The sequence below is a fragment of the Nannobrachium achirus genome, assembly GCF_963921795.1.
Source record: "Nannobrachium achirus genome assembly, chromosome: 15".
NCBI lineage: Eukaryota > Metazoa > Chordata > Actinopteri > Myctophiformes > Myctophidae > Nannobrachium > Nannobrachium achirus.
This window is the reverse complement of record NC_137822.1, coordinates 18,141,443-18,158,701: the sequence shown is the minus strand read 5'-3', so window position 1 is coordinate 18,158,701 and position 17,259 is coordinate 18,141,443. Positions and strand designations below refer to the sequence as shown.

The 17,259-nt window shown below is 41.0% G+C and overlaps 1 protein-coding gene across 1 annotated transcript; it reads left to right on the top strand.

Annotated features, from left to right (window-relative positions):
• The first annotated feature begins 4,645 nt into the window (after positions 1-4,645).
• On the top strand, positions 4,646-16,302 carry susd2 (sushi domain containing 2). Its single transcript, XM_080743203.1, has 16 exons — positions 4,646-5,138; positions 5,243-5,441; positions 6,042-6,193; positions 6,332-6,499; positions 6,611-6,785; positions 7,181-7,385; positions 9,561-9,646; positions 9,844-10,112; positions 10,376-10,519; positions 10,965-11,123; positions 12,136-12,381; positions 12,959-13,142; positions 13,708-13,802; positions 13,918-14,094; positions 14,835-14,931; positions 16,125-16,302. Exons 1-16 carry the CDS (start codon positions 5,072-5,074, stop codon positions 16,177-16,179), a joined length of 2,478 nt encoding a protein of 825 aa, XP_080599329.1. The 5' UTR covers positions 4,646-5,071; the 3' UTR covers positions 16,180-16,302.
• The last annotated feature ends 957 nt before the right edge of the window (positions 16,303-17,259 follow it).

Here is a 17,259-nt window from a genome sequence, read left to right as displayed (position 1 = left end):
TCAAGACTGAAGGGAAGGCATTCCGCTGATAGTGAACCTGGCGAGCCGAGAACAAGAACATCTAGGATCCTGAAGACCAGACACAATGAAATCTGAGAATGGGATACTTTCTCCTCCACTCTTAGCCATCCCAGGCTACTGAAGAGGATGGAGGTTTCATGAGCCCTGGGAACGGTTCGGTTTTTTCCCCTTATTTTGGGAGGTCTGCAGCTTTGTCTTCAGTGTGATCATTCCATGTCAATAGTTAACAGTATTATTATGTCGTATTACCAGCATGCAGTGAAAGACAGTAGGCTAATGAAGCACATGGAGTATAGGCCTAGTATTCCTTAACATTTATTTGAGTGTCTTCACTTAACTTGGATTTTTGAGCTGTTGAGCAGCCTTCAAGTGGCACTACTAGTGTTGAGAGGACCATTCACATGCACTGAGGGCTATAACTATAACGAATTGCCACTGGCCACCTAAGGCACCGCTCACTTCACACTGGGTGTGATTTTTGTTAAATGAAATTAGTACATTTTGCCATAAAAAAGCAGGCTGCTCAACAACACCGCTGGGTGGCTGCAGCTGATGTTATCATACTCATGCGGACATATGGGCATGCATCACACTCTGTCAAATGTTGGTGCGGCAGGCAGCCCTCAAAAATGTAACCTCGCATCACCAGACTTTCCACCAACTTGGAGGAAATGTGAGTGATCCAGTGACCTTGCTTCTACTGCCACCGTCAGGCTAAAACGTAAACTTTGCACACATGATACAATCATGATAATCTAACAGGCAGATTGCAAGATGAACCTTTCTGATTTTAGTAACCTCATGGCCTTTCCTCTGTAGAGACTCCTTAGGGGAATATACAAATATCAAATAACAATAATAACTAGAAGCAGTACTCTTCCGAGCACAGGTCTCCACCAGACCGTGCGTCCTTGTGAACTGATCGGTGGAGTTATAGGTAAAACCACAAATCAGCCTGTTATAGCGCCACCATGAGGCTGATTTAAAAAAGAATACGTGGCATTTCTTCCTCGGCCTAGTGGGAACGTGTGTGCGCGATTTCATGATAATTGCACTTTGCGTTTGTGATTTGAGGCATTTTGTTCAAAACGGCTCAATCCTACAAACTTTGGAAGCCAATCTTAGCCAATCAGGATGGAATATGCCAAATCGGAAAGATCCGTGTCGATCACATGACTGTCGAGATACTGCCTAACGATTTGTAGGATTTTTGGACAAAATCTGTAAGAATAGTGCACAGAAATGTGTTTTGCAAACATCGGCCACTAGGTGGCGCTAGAAAAGGCCCATTTAAAAAATTTAGGGCAGAGGTTCTAGTTTGGCATCCAGGGAATGTGTGTGCTCACTTTGGCAGCGACCGGGCCAACGGCGACTGAGATTAGCTGCTCACAAACTGCGAGGACGCACGCAATCCTACAAACTTTGGAAGCCAATCTTAGCCAATCAGGATGGAATATGCAAAATCGGACAGATCCGTGTCGATCACATGACTGTCGAGATACTGCCTACCGATTTGTAGGATTTTTGGACAAAACCTGTAAGAATAGTGCACAGAAATGTGTTTTGCAAACATCGGCCACTAGGTGGCGCTAGAAAAGGCCCATTTGAAAAATTTAGGGCAGAGGTTCTAGATTGGCATCCAGGGAATGTGTGTGCTCACTTTGGCAGCGACCGGGCCAACGGCGACTGAGATTAGCTGCACACAAACTGCGAGGACACACGGACGGACACACATCGGCCACTAGGTGGCGCTAGAAAAAGCCCATTTGAAAAATTTAGGGCAGAGGTTCTAGATTGGCATCCAGGGAATGTGTGTGCTCACTTTGGCAGCGACCGGGCCAACGGCGACTGAGATTAGCTGCACACAAACTGCGAGGACACACGGACGGACGCACGCACGGACGGACGCACGGACGCACGGACGGACGGAGGGGAAAACATACTCTCCCCTCAGCCTTCGGCTGGTGGAGACAATAATAATTGCAGGAGAGAGAGAGAGAGGGGGGGGGGGGGGGTTACAGTGTCAGACAGTGGGAGTGTTATTACTGGGCATGCCTCCTAGCAGAGATTTGCACTCCACTGAGCGCACATTTCTAGTTAACCTTTGGATGGCAGCAAACAAACAAAATTAGCAAGTGCCTCAGGGTTTAGTTTTCCTTTAAATTTGAGACCTTAGGTTGCAGCTAACTACGGTCATAGTAAGGACTTAAAATGCAAACTTTAATATGGATTTACGAATTCCTGGTGAAACCCAATCTAGAATTCACTGTAGTCCAACAAGTATCGTATCTATAATATAGATATATGTATTTCTTTAAACTGAAGCATTTGATTACAAGAGTTTGATTGATTGATTGAAGGCTTTATTAGAAGTTTGCATAGGAAAATGTACAGATTCATGACGGTACAGTTCACTGGTACAAGGTCTACTAAAAGGAGATCCATGAAAAGACTAAGCTTATTTCAACAGGAAACCATTAAAGTATCTCATATAACATTGAATGACAGACAAATAGAACACAGTACTATGCAGTAGATATGTAAAGAAAAAAAGAAAACAGTAGGTCTATACAATCAGTAAGTACAGTATATACAATATATACAAGGAAGGGGCAGGTAACAGTAAGTCTAAACAATCAGTATGTACAGTATATACAAGGAAGGGGCAGGGAGGGTAGGGTTGGGCTAGGTTTTTACCAGTTGTGAACGGCTGCTGCCTGTAAGTGGTTTTTTAGGGCAATTTTAAAGGATGCTAGTGATCCACACTCCTTTATGGCCTTCGGTAAGGCATTCCACATTTTTGTGGTGTAGCAGAAGAACGAGTTCGACCCTTTCTTTGAGTTGACTCTGGGTTGAACGTGATCTGTGGCACTGCCTCTGGTGTTGTAATTATGGACATCCTTAACGTTTTTAAAGTATTTTGACAGGTACTTGGGTATCATAGTGGTGTAGTGTATCTTGTACACCAGGCCCATTGCAAGTTGCTGTACTCTGTCATCTACTCTGAGCCACCCCACTCTTAACTGGTGAGTAGCGGTGAGGTGAGTCTGATTGGGAAGGTTAAGCAGGACCCTAATTAGTTTATTTTGGGCTGTTTGGAGTTTAGTTTTTAGGGCTTGTGGGGCGTCACGATACCATACGTGGACTCCATAGTCAAAGAGGGGCTGGATTATTGCACCAGCTATGGTCTTCAGTGTGTTGAAGTTGACCATTGGGGCGATCCTCTGTAGGAAACGAGTTCGTTGGTTGATTTTTTGTATTACTTTTGAAGTCATCTTTTCGCTGGAAAGATTAGCTTCAAGGATACATCCTAAGTAGGAGATTTCGTTTTTTCGTGTTATGACCTTGTCACCCACTTTGATTGTGAAGTTCTCTACCTTTTTGAGGTTATGATTTGATCCAAAGAGGATGGACTCGGTTTTGCCCAGGTGAATTGATAATTTGTTGTCGTTAAGCCATGTGCAGATCTTACTCAGTTCAGAGTTAAGTGTCTTTTCAACCTGCAAGTGGTCCTTGCCCGAGACTAGGAGAGCCGAGTCATCCGCGAACAGGAACAGGTTGCAGTCGCAAGCAGATGCAGTTGTTACAGCCCCAGCTTAGGAGAACCAAGGTGCAACAATCTTAAAAGCTCCCAAAAACCACCAGCAACTAATATATATATACATCCATATAGTAATACGTATGCAAATGAAAGTAAACCCAAGACAAATCCTCAACTAACAAAACAACAGGAGGAAAAAGGTGATCAGACACAATTCTGTTAATTCAAGATACACTATCCATTAAAAAGAGAGCTGGCAGTCTGTCTGGGAGTGGGAAAAGAAAGGTAATTGCTGCCATTTGCTATAATTTAGTTGTTAATAAATAATTTAGCTTAATGTAAGTGCAATGATCAAAGGGGTTGTGGAGAAGTACAAATTCAGCTGACAGAATATATTTTTGGCTTGGCTCAATCTGGCCCTACAGTTGTCTTTGACGGTAATGAGAGACCAAGTTACAGGTAACGAAGTTACAGCATTGGTCAAAAGTGACCAAGTTAGTGGTCATGGGCTAGCTTCATCCCTCCAGGCTATGGTATTGAAGTCACCTAGTTGTCATCCCTCAGTGAATATGGGATTGTGGTCATTAAAAAACGTATATGATCAGAGGGTGGGATAAGATGAGAGGGGGGGGCAGAGGAAGATGGAGAGCGGTATAGGGAGAGAAAGGGAAGGAAAGTGAGAGAGGGAAAGGGAGTGAGAGAGAGGGAAGGGAAGGACTATACAGAGACCAGCCAGGTATCGAACCGTGAACATGCTAATCGACACGTTATCAATGCAATAACCCCGGCAACAAAAATGTTTTGTCAATTTGCGTTAGTTTTTTATCTTGTTACTGTAGTTTTACTTAAAGGAGTAGTTCACCCCCAAAATGACTTTTTTTCTATTGCCATGGAGAGTACAGTTCAATAATATTTTTAGTTTTTTGTCACATTCCTAAGACAAAAAATGTATTTGAGTAAATTTACCCCCATTGATTCCGGATGGGGACCCGTTTCGAAACGGGTCTCCATCCGGAACGAATGGGGGTAAATTTATTGTTATCACATTTTTGTCTTAGGAATGTGACAAAAAACTAAAAATATTATTGAACTCAAGTCTCCATGGCGAAGAAGGCGAAAGATGGCGTGACTAATCAATAGAAAAAAAGTCATTTTGTGGGTGAACTACTCCTTTAAATACAAAAACCCTGGCACCTAGTGTCTACAATGTTTTCCATCATCAGAAGACCAAGGATCAATATCATCCTCACATGTTCGTCACAAGACATCTTAACACAGACTAGTAGTAGTACACATGATAACAAAGACAGTAGGCACTCACATTAGAAGAAATTATTCCACATCATTATCACATTGACCTTTGCTTGTATCACTCACCACATATGTTAGTACTAGAATGGCAGTGACAAAAGGGAGTGACAAGTGGGTCAAGGTTTAGAAAATGCTGACTTTGAAGCAGATCAGCATTCTCACATGAGCAGGATCGTGAACCTCAGTTGGTGAATCATTATGGAAAGGAACACTTGCTCTGCTGTGATTGTCCTTCTCTTGGTTTCAAATTTATGCACATCATTAGGTAAGTGAGTGAGTTTCAATGCAAATTTCAAGTGCTGTTTGTGACACATACTGTATCTACACTGTATATACTGTATAGTGTATATCTTGTCTTATCTTTGACAGGACAGACATGTGCAGGAAACTGTGGTGCCAGATTAGACTTGTGTTCTTGCCATCCAACGTGTGTGTCGCTTGGGAGCTGCTGTACGGATTACAGTGACTACTGTGTGAACATCCGTCCCTATTCTGGGTCCATTTTTGGTGGAACTGATTTTGTTGTGCTTGATACAAGTTTCAATAAGAGTTCCCTGATTGTGTGCAGGTAAGACATTCTATTTTACCCTTCAGTTTAACATATATGCATTCCTGAATATAGTGCACCATGCTTTGTAAAATAGAACATCTTGAAGGGATTTGACACATTTCTTTCCATCATGTTTACAGCCTAAATACCAGAGGAGGCTGGTTTACGAGGCTTTAAATGAGGGGCTTAGTCATTACATTTTACCCTCTTAAACCCTACACGTACTTATACTTGGTCAGCTCCTTTGCTCCTCTACACCACGTCTCTTTGGCAAAAAAATAGCAAATCTACAAGCTCACAAGTCACAACACATCATGACACATTGTAAACTTATAGAGATGCTATTTTTGGTGAAGATATATATATAGATATATTCTATGTTGGCCATAGAATAGGGACGCTAGGTTTATGCTTAATGTATAGTATGTTTCATAATACAGAATACAATTATATGTGTTGTTTAAAACAAAAACATTACATACCAATATATATATATATATATATATATATATATATATATATATATATATATATATATATATATATATATATACTGTATATATTTAAAGTATATATATATATTTTTTCCTTTTTTTCCCCCTTTCCATATAATGCTAGGTTCAACGATAACATCAACACGGTGGGGTATGTCGATGAAAACAGCAGAGGCCATTGTATCTCACCCCTCTTGTATGAAACAGGATGGATTCCTTTTCAAATCTCTTCAGATAATGGCACAACATTCAACAGAAATGGAGCATGGCTATCAGGTATACATAAGTGTGCAGATGAGGCATTCTTATTATTCTGTGGTTTGGCCTCAGAAAACCCTGTACTACAGCATCTTTCTTTGAGTTCATATCATATGCTGAATGTTTTTCTTTTTGAATTCAAATGCATCCCAACAGTGCATACTGGCAAATTAAACGCTCAATTCAAGGCAGTTCTGGTCAACTCAACAAAATGGCAGTACTATGGCACACCTAACGTTGGAGGCAGTCTTCACATGACATGGACCCCCAACTTGGTCCGCGCCGAGAGGGTCAATATAGAGGTCTGGGGTTACGCGGAGACAGGTGAGTGCCAGTGAGTTGGTCCAACTCAATAACTTGCCTTAATCAATATAAATATAATAATAAAAACAAAGAAAATCATGTGAGAAATAGCATGGACTCTTATCTCTGTAGGAGAGCCCTACTCACAACATTGGCTGGCCAAGTGGGAGTACCTGTATTCTCTGCACAGGGATCATCCAAACAATGGCACCTTCACATTTGTACCAACACCAGCAGAAAAAGGTTTTTCAACGTGGGAGCTTGGCTCTATACGTATTAGCCCCAGCAGCTACTCAGATGGCATGTGGTATGTCTGTTTAAAATGGCATGTGTAGTCATAAACAATAGGCTATTTATTCATACTTAGTCGATCAGGGGTCCCCCTTTTTTCCACTAAATGTCTTTGCCAAAAATGGTCAACATAGAGCTGCTATTTTCACTGAATGTATCCCTCAGAATAGGGACACTAGTGGTTAAAACAATTACTGTAGCACTCTCATTCCATGAACACTTGCCCTGTTACAAACCTGTCCCTTTTCTCAAGTCAATGTGCAAAAGAGTAGCTTTAATGCCTCATTAGTAAAATGTCATATATGGTGTGATATGAATTCATTGGAATAGGTATTTAGTGATTTAAGAGATACTATATAAAAATGTGCAATGAATGAAGCTAATGAGGGATCTTTGTTGTGACTGGCCTAGTAATGTGCATGCTGTGTGGAGTGAAGACCATGCTCTTGCCTGGCATCTGGAGGAGGAGTTTAGGCAGGATTCAGCGACTTGGGCCTTGGAAAAGTGCTTGGCGTGGGACCAGCTGGAGAGGGAGCGTCTGCCTTACTTCCTCAATGAGACCATAGACTGTCCGTGCACTTTGGCCCAAGCAAGAGCAGACACAGGACGATTTCATGTAAGTATGCTGCGTAGAAAATGAAGATTTAGGTTAAAATCATTTATATTAAAGTCAGAGGCTGTCTCTCACTGCCCTGTTGTAAAACATGGACAACATTTAGTGCTCTTTGTGTATCCAGTGGTTGAGAATTGTCATTTGAATTTTCCCCATACTTGCTTATTATACTCAGAACTAAATGCATTAAGGTATTTTACTGGAAGCTCTCTGGTGAAAAGGTGTTCCCATAAAAGCAATTGGCAGATTGTGGAATGGAATTTGAGATAATTTAATTGTGACATTGCATACTTAAAACAACAAACACAGTGAAATGCACCTACGGCAGGGTTCCCTAACGTTTTTGGCTCGGGGCACCCCTATAAATATTTTTTTCATCCGAGGCACCCCTACATTATTATATTCCTAATTTTCACTCCCAGCACCTTATATTTATAGCATATTTTAGCGATTATGTTAGGTTAGAACTGACTGAAAATAACTTTGTACTTCAAGTTCAAAATGACTAAATATATTTAAAAATTTCCAAATAAATGTCAAATATTATCAAATCATCTCGCGGCACCCCTGGACTGCCGTCGCGGCACCTCAGGGTGCCCCGTCACCCACTTTGAAAACCCCTGACCTACGGAAGTGTTATCTATATACTGTACGCTAGCTGATAGCTGCTTCTCATTACACGTGATGCACGTCTTCACGTGAACTTATTTGCAAACATGACTTCATTCAGATATAAACTTTTATTGCTGGATGGGGTTATTTTCATGAAGAGAGGCCTTTGTGTCGTAACTGTTTACCACTCAGTTGAAACTAAAGTTACAAAGTCCCAGACAGTGTGGAACATAATAGTCACGCACGTTTTGTTTAGCTGAATACCTTTTTTTCAGGGGCTTTCATCAGTTTTGTGGCTGGTAACTGCTGAACGCTTATCAGCAGACTTGCTTTATTGCTTCTTACAGGTTTTCTTCCCAGTCACTTCATTAGATAGTATGCTGAAGAGAGACAGGGAAGTGCTGATTCATGATTATTATGGTTGACATATATTGGTTGAACCGCAGGACACTCAGATTACCCTTACTGTGACTTGGCAATTTTCGAGTGAATTTTCTGCACATGCAGAATTACATGAATACATTTAAAGTTGCATGCATGTACAGTACAGTTCTTCAATTTCCTGCCAGCCAAGGATGTGAATGATTGGCCTGTTCAATGAGGAGATTGTGTTCACATCTTATACATTATATTTAAGACATATTTATTACAAGTGCAATGATTCAACCTAGGTCTTCATCAGGCAAATGGTTTGTTGTGTCAGTTTAGTATGTGAAAAAGCACATGCTTACTCTGTCTGGACGTCTGGACGTGTACACTTTTTTGTGTACCGCTCTAACATCATGCTCTGACATCACTGTGATGTCAGGGAAACCACACTAACAGAATGAGTTTGCCACTCTGACATCACACTCTGACTGCTCTGTGATTTCAGGGGAACAACACTAACAGAATCCCTTTTATGCCCATATATGGAGTCAGGTCATAGGACTTTCACATAACGAATAACTGAGTAATGTTTGGGCTCTCGCAGCATATCTCCATATAGTACATGGTCTCCATATATGGGTACCAGGGGTCTCCATATATGTGTAACTGGTCCGATATACATCACTGGCCAGACGGCCAACACATGGCGCGACTTGAGGTCGCTTGTCGCCCTGAGGCGTCTTACTAGTGATAGACAAAGGAACATATTTATACCAAAGTCATTGGCTAAAGACAATGTACAGTATAAGACCTCTGAGCCAGAAGCATGACTCAATGTCAGGGCAAAAAGTGATCAGATAATCAATGACAACAAATAGCCAATGATCAATAGAAGATAAGTACAATTATCTAAGTAACCTAGTGGGAAGGTTTACATCAATGATGGTGGCCTGTCATGGCCAAAGCATGCCAACAGACCTTCTTAGCATTCAAATTCTGAACATGTCAACATTTGGAGAAAATAGTCAAACATTCAGCTAAAATACCAGATCTTTAAACTCACAACGGAAAAGGACCAAATATATAGACCCCTGTGGGACCCCAGTCAAAGAAGTACAGTATAGGGCTGTAGTTGATATGGTTGAACTTGCTGAATTAAACTTTTGGGAGGTATTGATACTATTTCTTTCACTTCAGACTGACTATGGCTGTGATATAGAGAAGGGCAGTGTGTGCACCTACCACCCTGGATGTGTTCACTGTGTCAGGGCCATACAAGCAAGGTGAGTCTTTGACCTGTAATACTTTTACCTGATATGTACAGAACTCATGATACTTCTTGCAATTTTCACACTGAAGGCTCTTGTTCTCACTGACCTACATTAGCAATTATATGGGAAATAAGGCCAGTGAAATACACTATAGCTAATTGCATTGATCGATATTATGGTTCAAAAACTTTAATATTTCTTTTTGGTAGCCCTAAATATGCGGCTGGGCAACAGTGCTGCTATGACAGCACAGGGGCCCAGGTCCTGACTGCCGACTCTATTGGAGGAAGTACCCCAGACAGAGCACATGACTGGGGCTCTCCTCCTTACAAGAAGCCCCCCAGGGTTCCTGGAGAATCCCACTGGGTCTATGATGTCCTTAGCTTCTACTACTGCTGCCTATGGTCCGACAACTGTCACTACTACTTTACTCACCGGCCCTCCAGTGACTGCAGAACCTACCTTCCGCCCAAACTGGGTGAGTGAGTAACCCAATCCCTATACTTCTTGGGCCTTATTTACCGTATTCCCATGGCCTCCGCTATACCTGTATATCTTCACCAAAAATAATCTGCTATGTTCCACTAAGGTTCCCCCAAGAATAGGTAATGCTTGGGTTCAAGTGGTTAAGTTCTCATTTTCACATAATGTTTGATACTATACTATACTATACTTTTTCTTCCTGTCGATAATGTCAATGCAGATACATTTTTTCACAGCAGCTTGGATGTCTTGTGTTAGGTGTGGTGTTTGGAGATCCCCACTTCATAACGTTTGATGGTGTCCGCTACTCCTTCAATGGCAAGGGGGAATACTCCCTGGTGATCTCAGCCAGCAAGCAGCTGACAGTTCAAGGTAGAACAGAGCCTGTAACTCTAATGAATGGTAAGTTGTTGGAGCCTGAGGTCTTTACTAAATAGGTTATAATGGCTAAATGACTCATTAACTACTAAAGGTAGGGTAAGTGATATTACTTAGTAAGTGTTAATACTCTTAAAACTGGATACTCTTTCCTGATGGCTGAAAATGTGTCACCCACATGTAAACGTATTTTCAGTTTATTAAAGAGCTGGAGGGACACTTTTTGTTTTCACCAGAAGAAAATCACTTACCCTACCTTTAAGCTCTACTATTTTATGCTTTGCAAAAAAAATTAATAGTGAAAGTAGCTCTACAAGCTCACAACACATTGCGACTTGTTGAGAGCTTGTAAATCGGCTATTTTCATGATTATTGAAAGATTTAGAAACATTTTTACAGACATAAAATCCTCAGGGAAAGTTTTTTTAAACACATTAATATTCACCTACTCTTATTTTCATGCTGATAGGAACTATGGTGAAAGCTACCAAAATGTCGTCAGTTGCGATGCGTGAAGGGCTCTCTGATGTTATAGAGGTGCGACTTGACAGCACAAAGCACATCCTTGAGGTGCTGCAGAATCAGAAATCCCTTTCCTTTGCAGAGCAAAGCTGGATGGACTTGAAAGGTAAGAAGAATACTCACTCATAGACAGGGACGTGTAGAGAATGTTAGAGAGGCAGGGGCTAAAATTTCTAAAAGGGCCTTTTGGTGGAAATATCGAAAACCAGCCGTCGCGCTGCGACGCATTGTGAGCATGGAGGTCGGCTATTTTCGGTGCTTGATACCACACTGAACTAAGCATACTGGAGATGTGACATAACGGCATGGTTTTCTACATAGAGAGGCACTTTTTACAGACGGATAAAAGGGCAGGGTCAAGCCCCCTTTGATGTCTATGTGTGCATGTGCCTGCTCATAGATATATGGGGTGGTACAGGGGTACAGTACCTGTCACTGCTGAGTCAGTGGTAAGCAAAAGGTGGGCCGGTGGCCAGAACTGGCCCGTCAGCAATAATATCTGGCCCTGCAAATTATTTTGTAAATAATTTACAATATCTGACTGACAGTACCACATAATAGGATAAGGACAACAATGACTTTGCATTGCACAAGGAAGATGAAAGATTTGAATGTTGAGTTCTCACTGTCATCTTCTTTCCAAACTGCTGTTTAAAAGAATCCCACCCAGTGGGAGAGAGCGGTGCCTTAGCCTATACCATACCATAGTACACATTTAGTATCACTTTAAGGCTGCTCAACAGCTCCACTTGAAGGTTGGTCACCCAGCGGTATTGCAGCTGATGAGGCTATACTGATACATATGGACAGACAGACATAAACACACGGTCAGTTGTTGGAGCAGCTGGTACCGCTCAAAATGTGTCAAAAACAAGCCAAAACTGTTTCACATGCCTTAAAGAATATATTATTTCTCTCTGTACTAAGATGAGACCATAAACCAAGGAAAGAGCTCTTGTTCGAAGAGGAGTGTTTAAGAAATTACAAGTTACTACCCAATACTGTGTGTCAAGATGTATTCAAGAGCACCTTACACATTTGAGCCTCGGTATGAACTTTAATAAAAGAGCACAGTGAAAATATATAATTTAACTAATTTAACTAACCCTCTGTTCTAGGTGTATTTGTGTTTTCTCCCAGTCCTACGAATGTGACTGTCATGTTCCCCACTGGCGCTGGCATTGAAGTGCGACTAAGGGAGGGAACCATGACAACTACTGTGCTTCTACCAGGGGAATTCAGCGGCTCCACACTCGGGCTGTTAGGGAAGATGGATGGGGACGCCCAAGATGACCTTGTTGCTGGTGATGGCACAGTTGTGTCCAATCAAAGCAATGAAGAGCTGTTCAGATTCGGAGGAAGCTGTAAGAAACAACACTTTAACATTAAAAGTGTGGTCCAAAGTGGCCCCGTATAGCCCACCCAAGGGGAATTGTTAATACGAGGAAAAGTATGAAACTGAGCCATATTGCAAAGTGTTACGGGAGTCCAATGTCTTGTGGAATGGACGATGCTCATATTAATTGGTCGTGTTGTCTCAGTGAAACATTCAACACATATCAGGGCTTGTGACTATCAAAAATATCAAACTATGCAACTTTAAATTATGTTTATTCTAACCTGCCTCTGTATCACAGAGGCAGGTATTGAAAGCACCACAGATTATTTGCATCATCTAAATCCATTGTCCTCGTGAACTTGCAGAGAATTAAGGGTATTATAGGATCAGACAGCAAGTGTTCAGAATGGCCACAAATGTTAATTTGACTGTGGAGTATTCCCATAAGTGTAATGCGATTTTGTGCTTAAAACATTCTATAACTAAAGTGTCTAATTTACTCAGGATAATTACTTAACCACTGTTGATGGATGCTTTTCATAGCATGTTTTTTCTTTTTCTTTTTTCTTCATAGCATGTTTTCTTTTTTTTTTTTTTTCTAGGGGCTATATCCAACGAGTCTTCCTTGTTTACATATGATTCAGACTATCTTCTGAATACATATCTCTATGCCTCCAAACATGACCCAAGTTTTGTTCCAGTGTACTCTGTACCTGATAATCCAGATGACCCCCTGGCCAATCAGGCATCTGAAATATGCTCTGGAGAAGGTTCTGCATACTGTAGGTATGGAAACATTTTCATACATAAAGAAAGAAAGAATATCCACTATTGAGCAGACATTTTACATCACTGTTGAGCAGACATTTGACATCGTCTTTATATCATCATTGACGGGTGGAAACCTTGTATGTTCAAAACCTTCTTTTTTTAAATTATTTTTTAAACGATTCAAATAGTGAAAATAGCCGATCTACAAGCACACAATGCCTCGCATCACGAGGCGTTGTGTCCTTGTAGATCTGCTATTTTCACTACTTTTGTGTGACACTTTTGTATAATGAAGTAGGGCTTTAATTTACGGGAAAAAATATATAAATATTTAACCAATTAAATATTATTCAGTTATTAACAAGCGCTTGTGGCTTAATAATTATAAAGGATCCATTGGAACACAGGTTCTTTCCCCCCCCCCCCCCCCCCATTTCCTGAAAAGTAACATTTTTGGACTACAAGGTTTCTGTCCGACTGCGTCAAAATTTGATGTATTTTTCCCTTAAATGTTTGCATAATGCTAGTAAAAAATACGAAGTCCACGTTGTAATTCATTATTGTTATGTTTGTGCTGTAGGTATGATATTCTGGTGGGCCGCAGCCCACAGTTGGGAAATGCTACCATGGTTTCATTCCAAAGTCATGTGTCTCTTGTAGATGACCTAGCACCAGGTGGGTGGATTAATAAATATTAAACAGATGAAAAATGTATAAACTTTGGAAAAGCCATTATACTGTGGTGTCAATTTACTAAAGCCTAAAATATTGTCACCTTCATCCTGTGCAGTGGTGTCATGCGGCTGGCTTTCTCCCCCAAAGAATGGGATGAAGGAAGGGACGAGGTATTTGAAAGGTGCTGTGGTGAAGTTGTCCTGTAACGCTGGCTATACCCTCATAGGATCTGAGGAGCGCGTATGCCAAGAGAACGGCCAGTGGTCTGGAGAACCCACAGATTGTGTGGCAGGTAAGTCAGGTGAAATGCAATCTAGGTCAGGGTTTCCCAATGTGGGCGCCGGTGATGCCAGTACAGGGGTGCCGCAGAATACTTTGATAATATTTTGAATTCATCAATATCACTACATCAATATCATGTCACTATGCTTAGTAAAACAGACCGGATTTGCACTGTACTTGATGACTTATTTTTTCATCAAGTTCAAACCAAACTCTCTTCACCAAAAAATAGCAGATCTACAAGCTCACAGCGCGTTAAAACGTTGTGAGCTTGTACATCGGCTATTATTGGTGAACCTACCCCCCAGAATAGGGATGCTGGGGTTCAAGTGGTTAAACGTCAAGTATAAAGTTATTTTCAGTCAGTTTGGATGGAAACGGATATTCCTCTGTGACATACTGTATCTCAGGTGTAAAGAAAAGATAAATAACAGCGTAATTCAGGGATGCCGTGGATAAAAATGTTATTTACAGGGGTGCCCTGAGTCAAAAAAGTTTGAAAACCCCTTATCTAGGTCATGTGACAAATTACTTTCCAGAACATGGATCAGTAGTCAGTACCGCCAACACCACATATAAGGGCTTGTATATTGTATACATTCACATCCTGAATAATTTTCATCTCTGATAAAATGCACAAAAGAAAAAAAACTTTGGGGAATATTGTTTAAATTAAAAGAAATCAACTATTATGACATGCCAGGGTTATTGAAACATGTGCATCAATGTACAATCTTTGTCATATTTCAGATAACCTCACTGGGATTGTGGTTGGCTCAGTAATCGGAAGTTTGGCTCTGATTACATTGGCAGCAGCAATCATACTCCACTCCAAAAAACAGAAAAGGTATGGCATTGTAAAGACACACCCAGCAGGCAGGCAAGTTGAGGCAACCGTTAATTGTACTAAGAATCGAAGCAAAATGTTTAAGCAAAACATAGCCACATGAAAAATAAAGTTCAGCAACAAACTTCAGAGTTCAATAGTTACTGATGTAACCCTGAGGGGAGGCTAGAAACATACCTGATGTAAACAATACTGCCAGGGTCTCAAGGGGGGTCCAGGGAACCTCAGTGTCCATTAAGATGGTTACAAATGGACCCTCATAGGTCTGTAACTATCAACAGTGAAGTCTGTAACTATTGACAGTGGGGAGTTACGGTGGTTTACCTAAAGTGAATGCAAACAGAGGATATATAAAGGAGAGTGAAGACATAATACTGTATGACTAGCTGACTACAAGGAGAGCTAATAAGGGACAGGTGAGAGGAATGAGGGGGAAGAGGTGAGTAGCACTGATTAACAACTGAGCTGAGGACAGGTGAGTGCAGTGTTATCAGATGGGAAATGTTGAATTATCGTACCGGAGGCTCAGAATTATCGTATTTGACATGAAACTATCGTACACAGCCAAAAAAGAGCTCGCGTAAAAACTTAATTTCACCAAAAAATGTGTCTTTAGTGTAAGAAACAACCTTGTTTTTAAGACTCTTGCGTGACAAAAACGCATCAGATATGCTGCGTGGGGGCAGGAAACTTCCTGGAGCTTACACAAATAAAAGCCTGAAACTGGTCTGGAAAGATGCAACCGGTGTTTTTAATGCCTCCAAGTACAGATCTAGGGTCAGATTGACTGATTTCCTGGCTTATCTTGAGAAGCCAAACCAGATCCCAGATCAGCAGCCAGGGAAAATAGTGAATTCACACTCTTTTTGGTGATATGCCGAAATAATCGTACATTTGGGCATTTTTGGAATTATTGATCGCACATCGTACAGAGGGTCAAATTATCGTACAAATACGATAATTATCGTACATCTGGCAACACTGGGTGAGTGTAGCCTTAGATTAAGACACCCATCGTTGTTGATCTATTGGCGTCATAATCTAAGGCTAAGGTGACAGTAAACACAGGAGATGATGATCACTGGAGGAGACTGCCTGGGCATGGTTGTGACAATTATAGATGTCTAAAGTGGATTGCTTGTCTTCGGCTGGTCATTCTTTCTCTCTCTCTTTGTCTTTTTCATCTCATTTAGAAAAATGGCACAGTCTGAGGATGAGGAAGATGAAGAAGCCACCGTGGCGTTCTAACCAGAAATCCGTAGCTGACTAAAGTCATGCCATGAGAAAATGAGAAATGCATGGATACGGAAGAAGTAGGCCTATGTCAAACTTGACCGGCACGGTTTCTGCATTAACCAAATTAGTGGTTCTCAAAGTGGGTTTCAGGGATCCCCAGGGGTCCTTGAGGAGGTTCCAGGGGGTCCCCATCAAAGATAAGATTTTAACACAATTAAATCTTGTCTTACTCTCTGCAAAACTTTTTCAGATGGGGGTCTGTGGCCAAATACATCCATGACAGAACCACTGGACCAAATGCAAATTTGTCCGTGTTCTTGTGAATATATAAGGTTATGGGCATGTGATAAACAAATTATTGCTCTGGCATTTGCCCTCTGTAACACCCTCAGGATACCTTTGGGCAATCACAACCACAAATTACCTATAAGTACTGGTACTGTATATGCAGCTACAGACTATTGCACTGTTTAACTTCATCTCTAAAATATGTACCGGTACAGTGTAGGTTCCAAAATTGCTAATTAGCTAATGTACAGTAGGACATTAGGTGATATTAGGTATTGGGTATAAACCTAATGCCGTGACAACTTACAGTATTGCATTTGCTCATTATGTGGAATACTGCAACACATTACTTAATAATATTATACTCATTAACAACAAGTAATATTATAGCCTACTTTGCTATTATTGCAAAATTGGTTTCATTCACTGCAATGCATGACTTTCAGCTGGTTCTTACACTTATATTTATACTATATTATTTTACCATGTGTTTTAGGTAGCTAAGTTGGTATGACAGAACCATTACATGGTGCCAGGTTTGTTAACACTCTCTGTATCACAGAGGCAGCTAACATTGTTGCATTCTTCTCTATTCCGTTACTCTACTCTATTTCAATTGCAATGATGTCAATTTCTTTATTACATTTTTTGCACATATCCTTCTATGGTGTTTTGGTCACTCACTCCAATATCTAGAATGAAGACAAACGTGATCATTCCCTTTCCACCAGGGCCCTGGACTTTGGAATGACCTGTCTAAGGACATCAGGCTAGCAATAGACCGTTTGTCAGCCTTCTGATTGG

What these genes read in the sequence shown, in the direction of transcription:
- susd2 (XM_080743203.1), top strand. Translation starts at nt 5,072, where the DNA reads ATGGAAAGGAACACTTGCTCTGCTGTGATTGTCCTTCTCTTGGTTTCA. An exon ending in GAAGGTTCTGCATACTGTAG is followed by an intron (nt 13,143 to 13,707) that starts GTATGGAAACAT and finishes TTTGTGCTGTAG; the next exon opens with GTATGATATTCTGGTGGGCC. An exon ending in CACTCCAAAAAACAGAAAAG is followed by an intron (nt 14,932 to 16,124) that starts GTATGGCATTGT and finishes CATCTCATTTAG; the next exon opens with AAAAATGGCACAGTCTGAGG.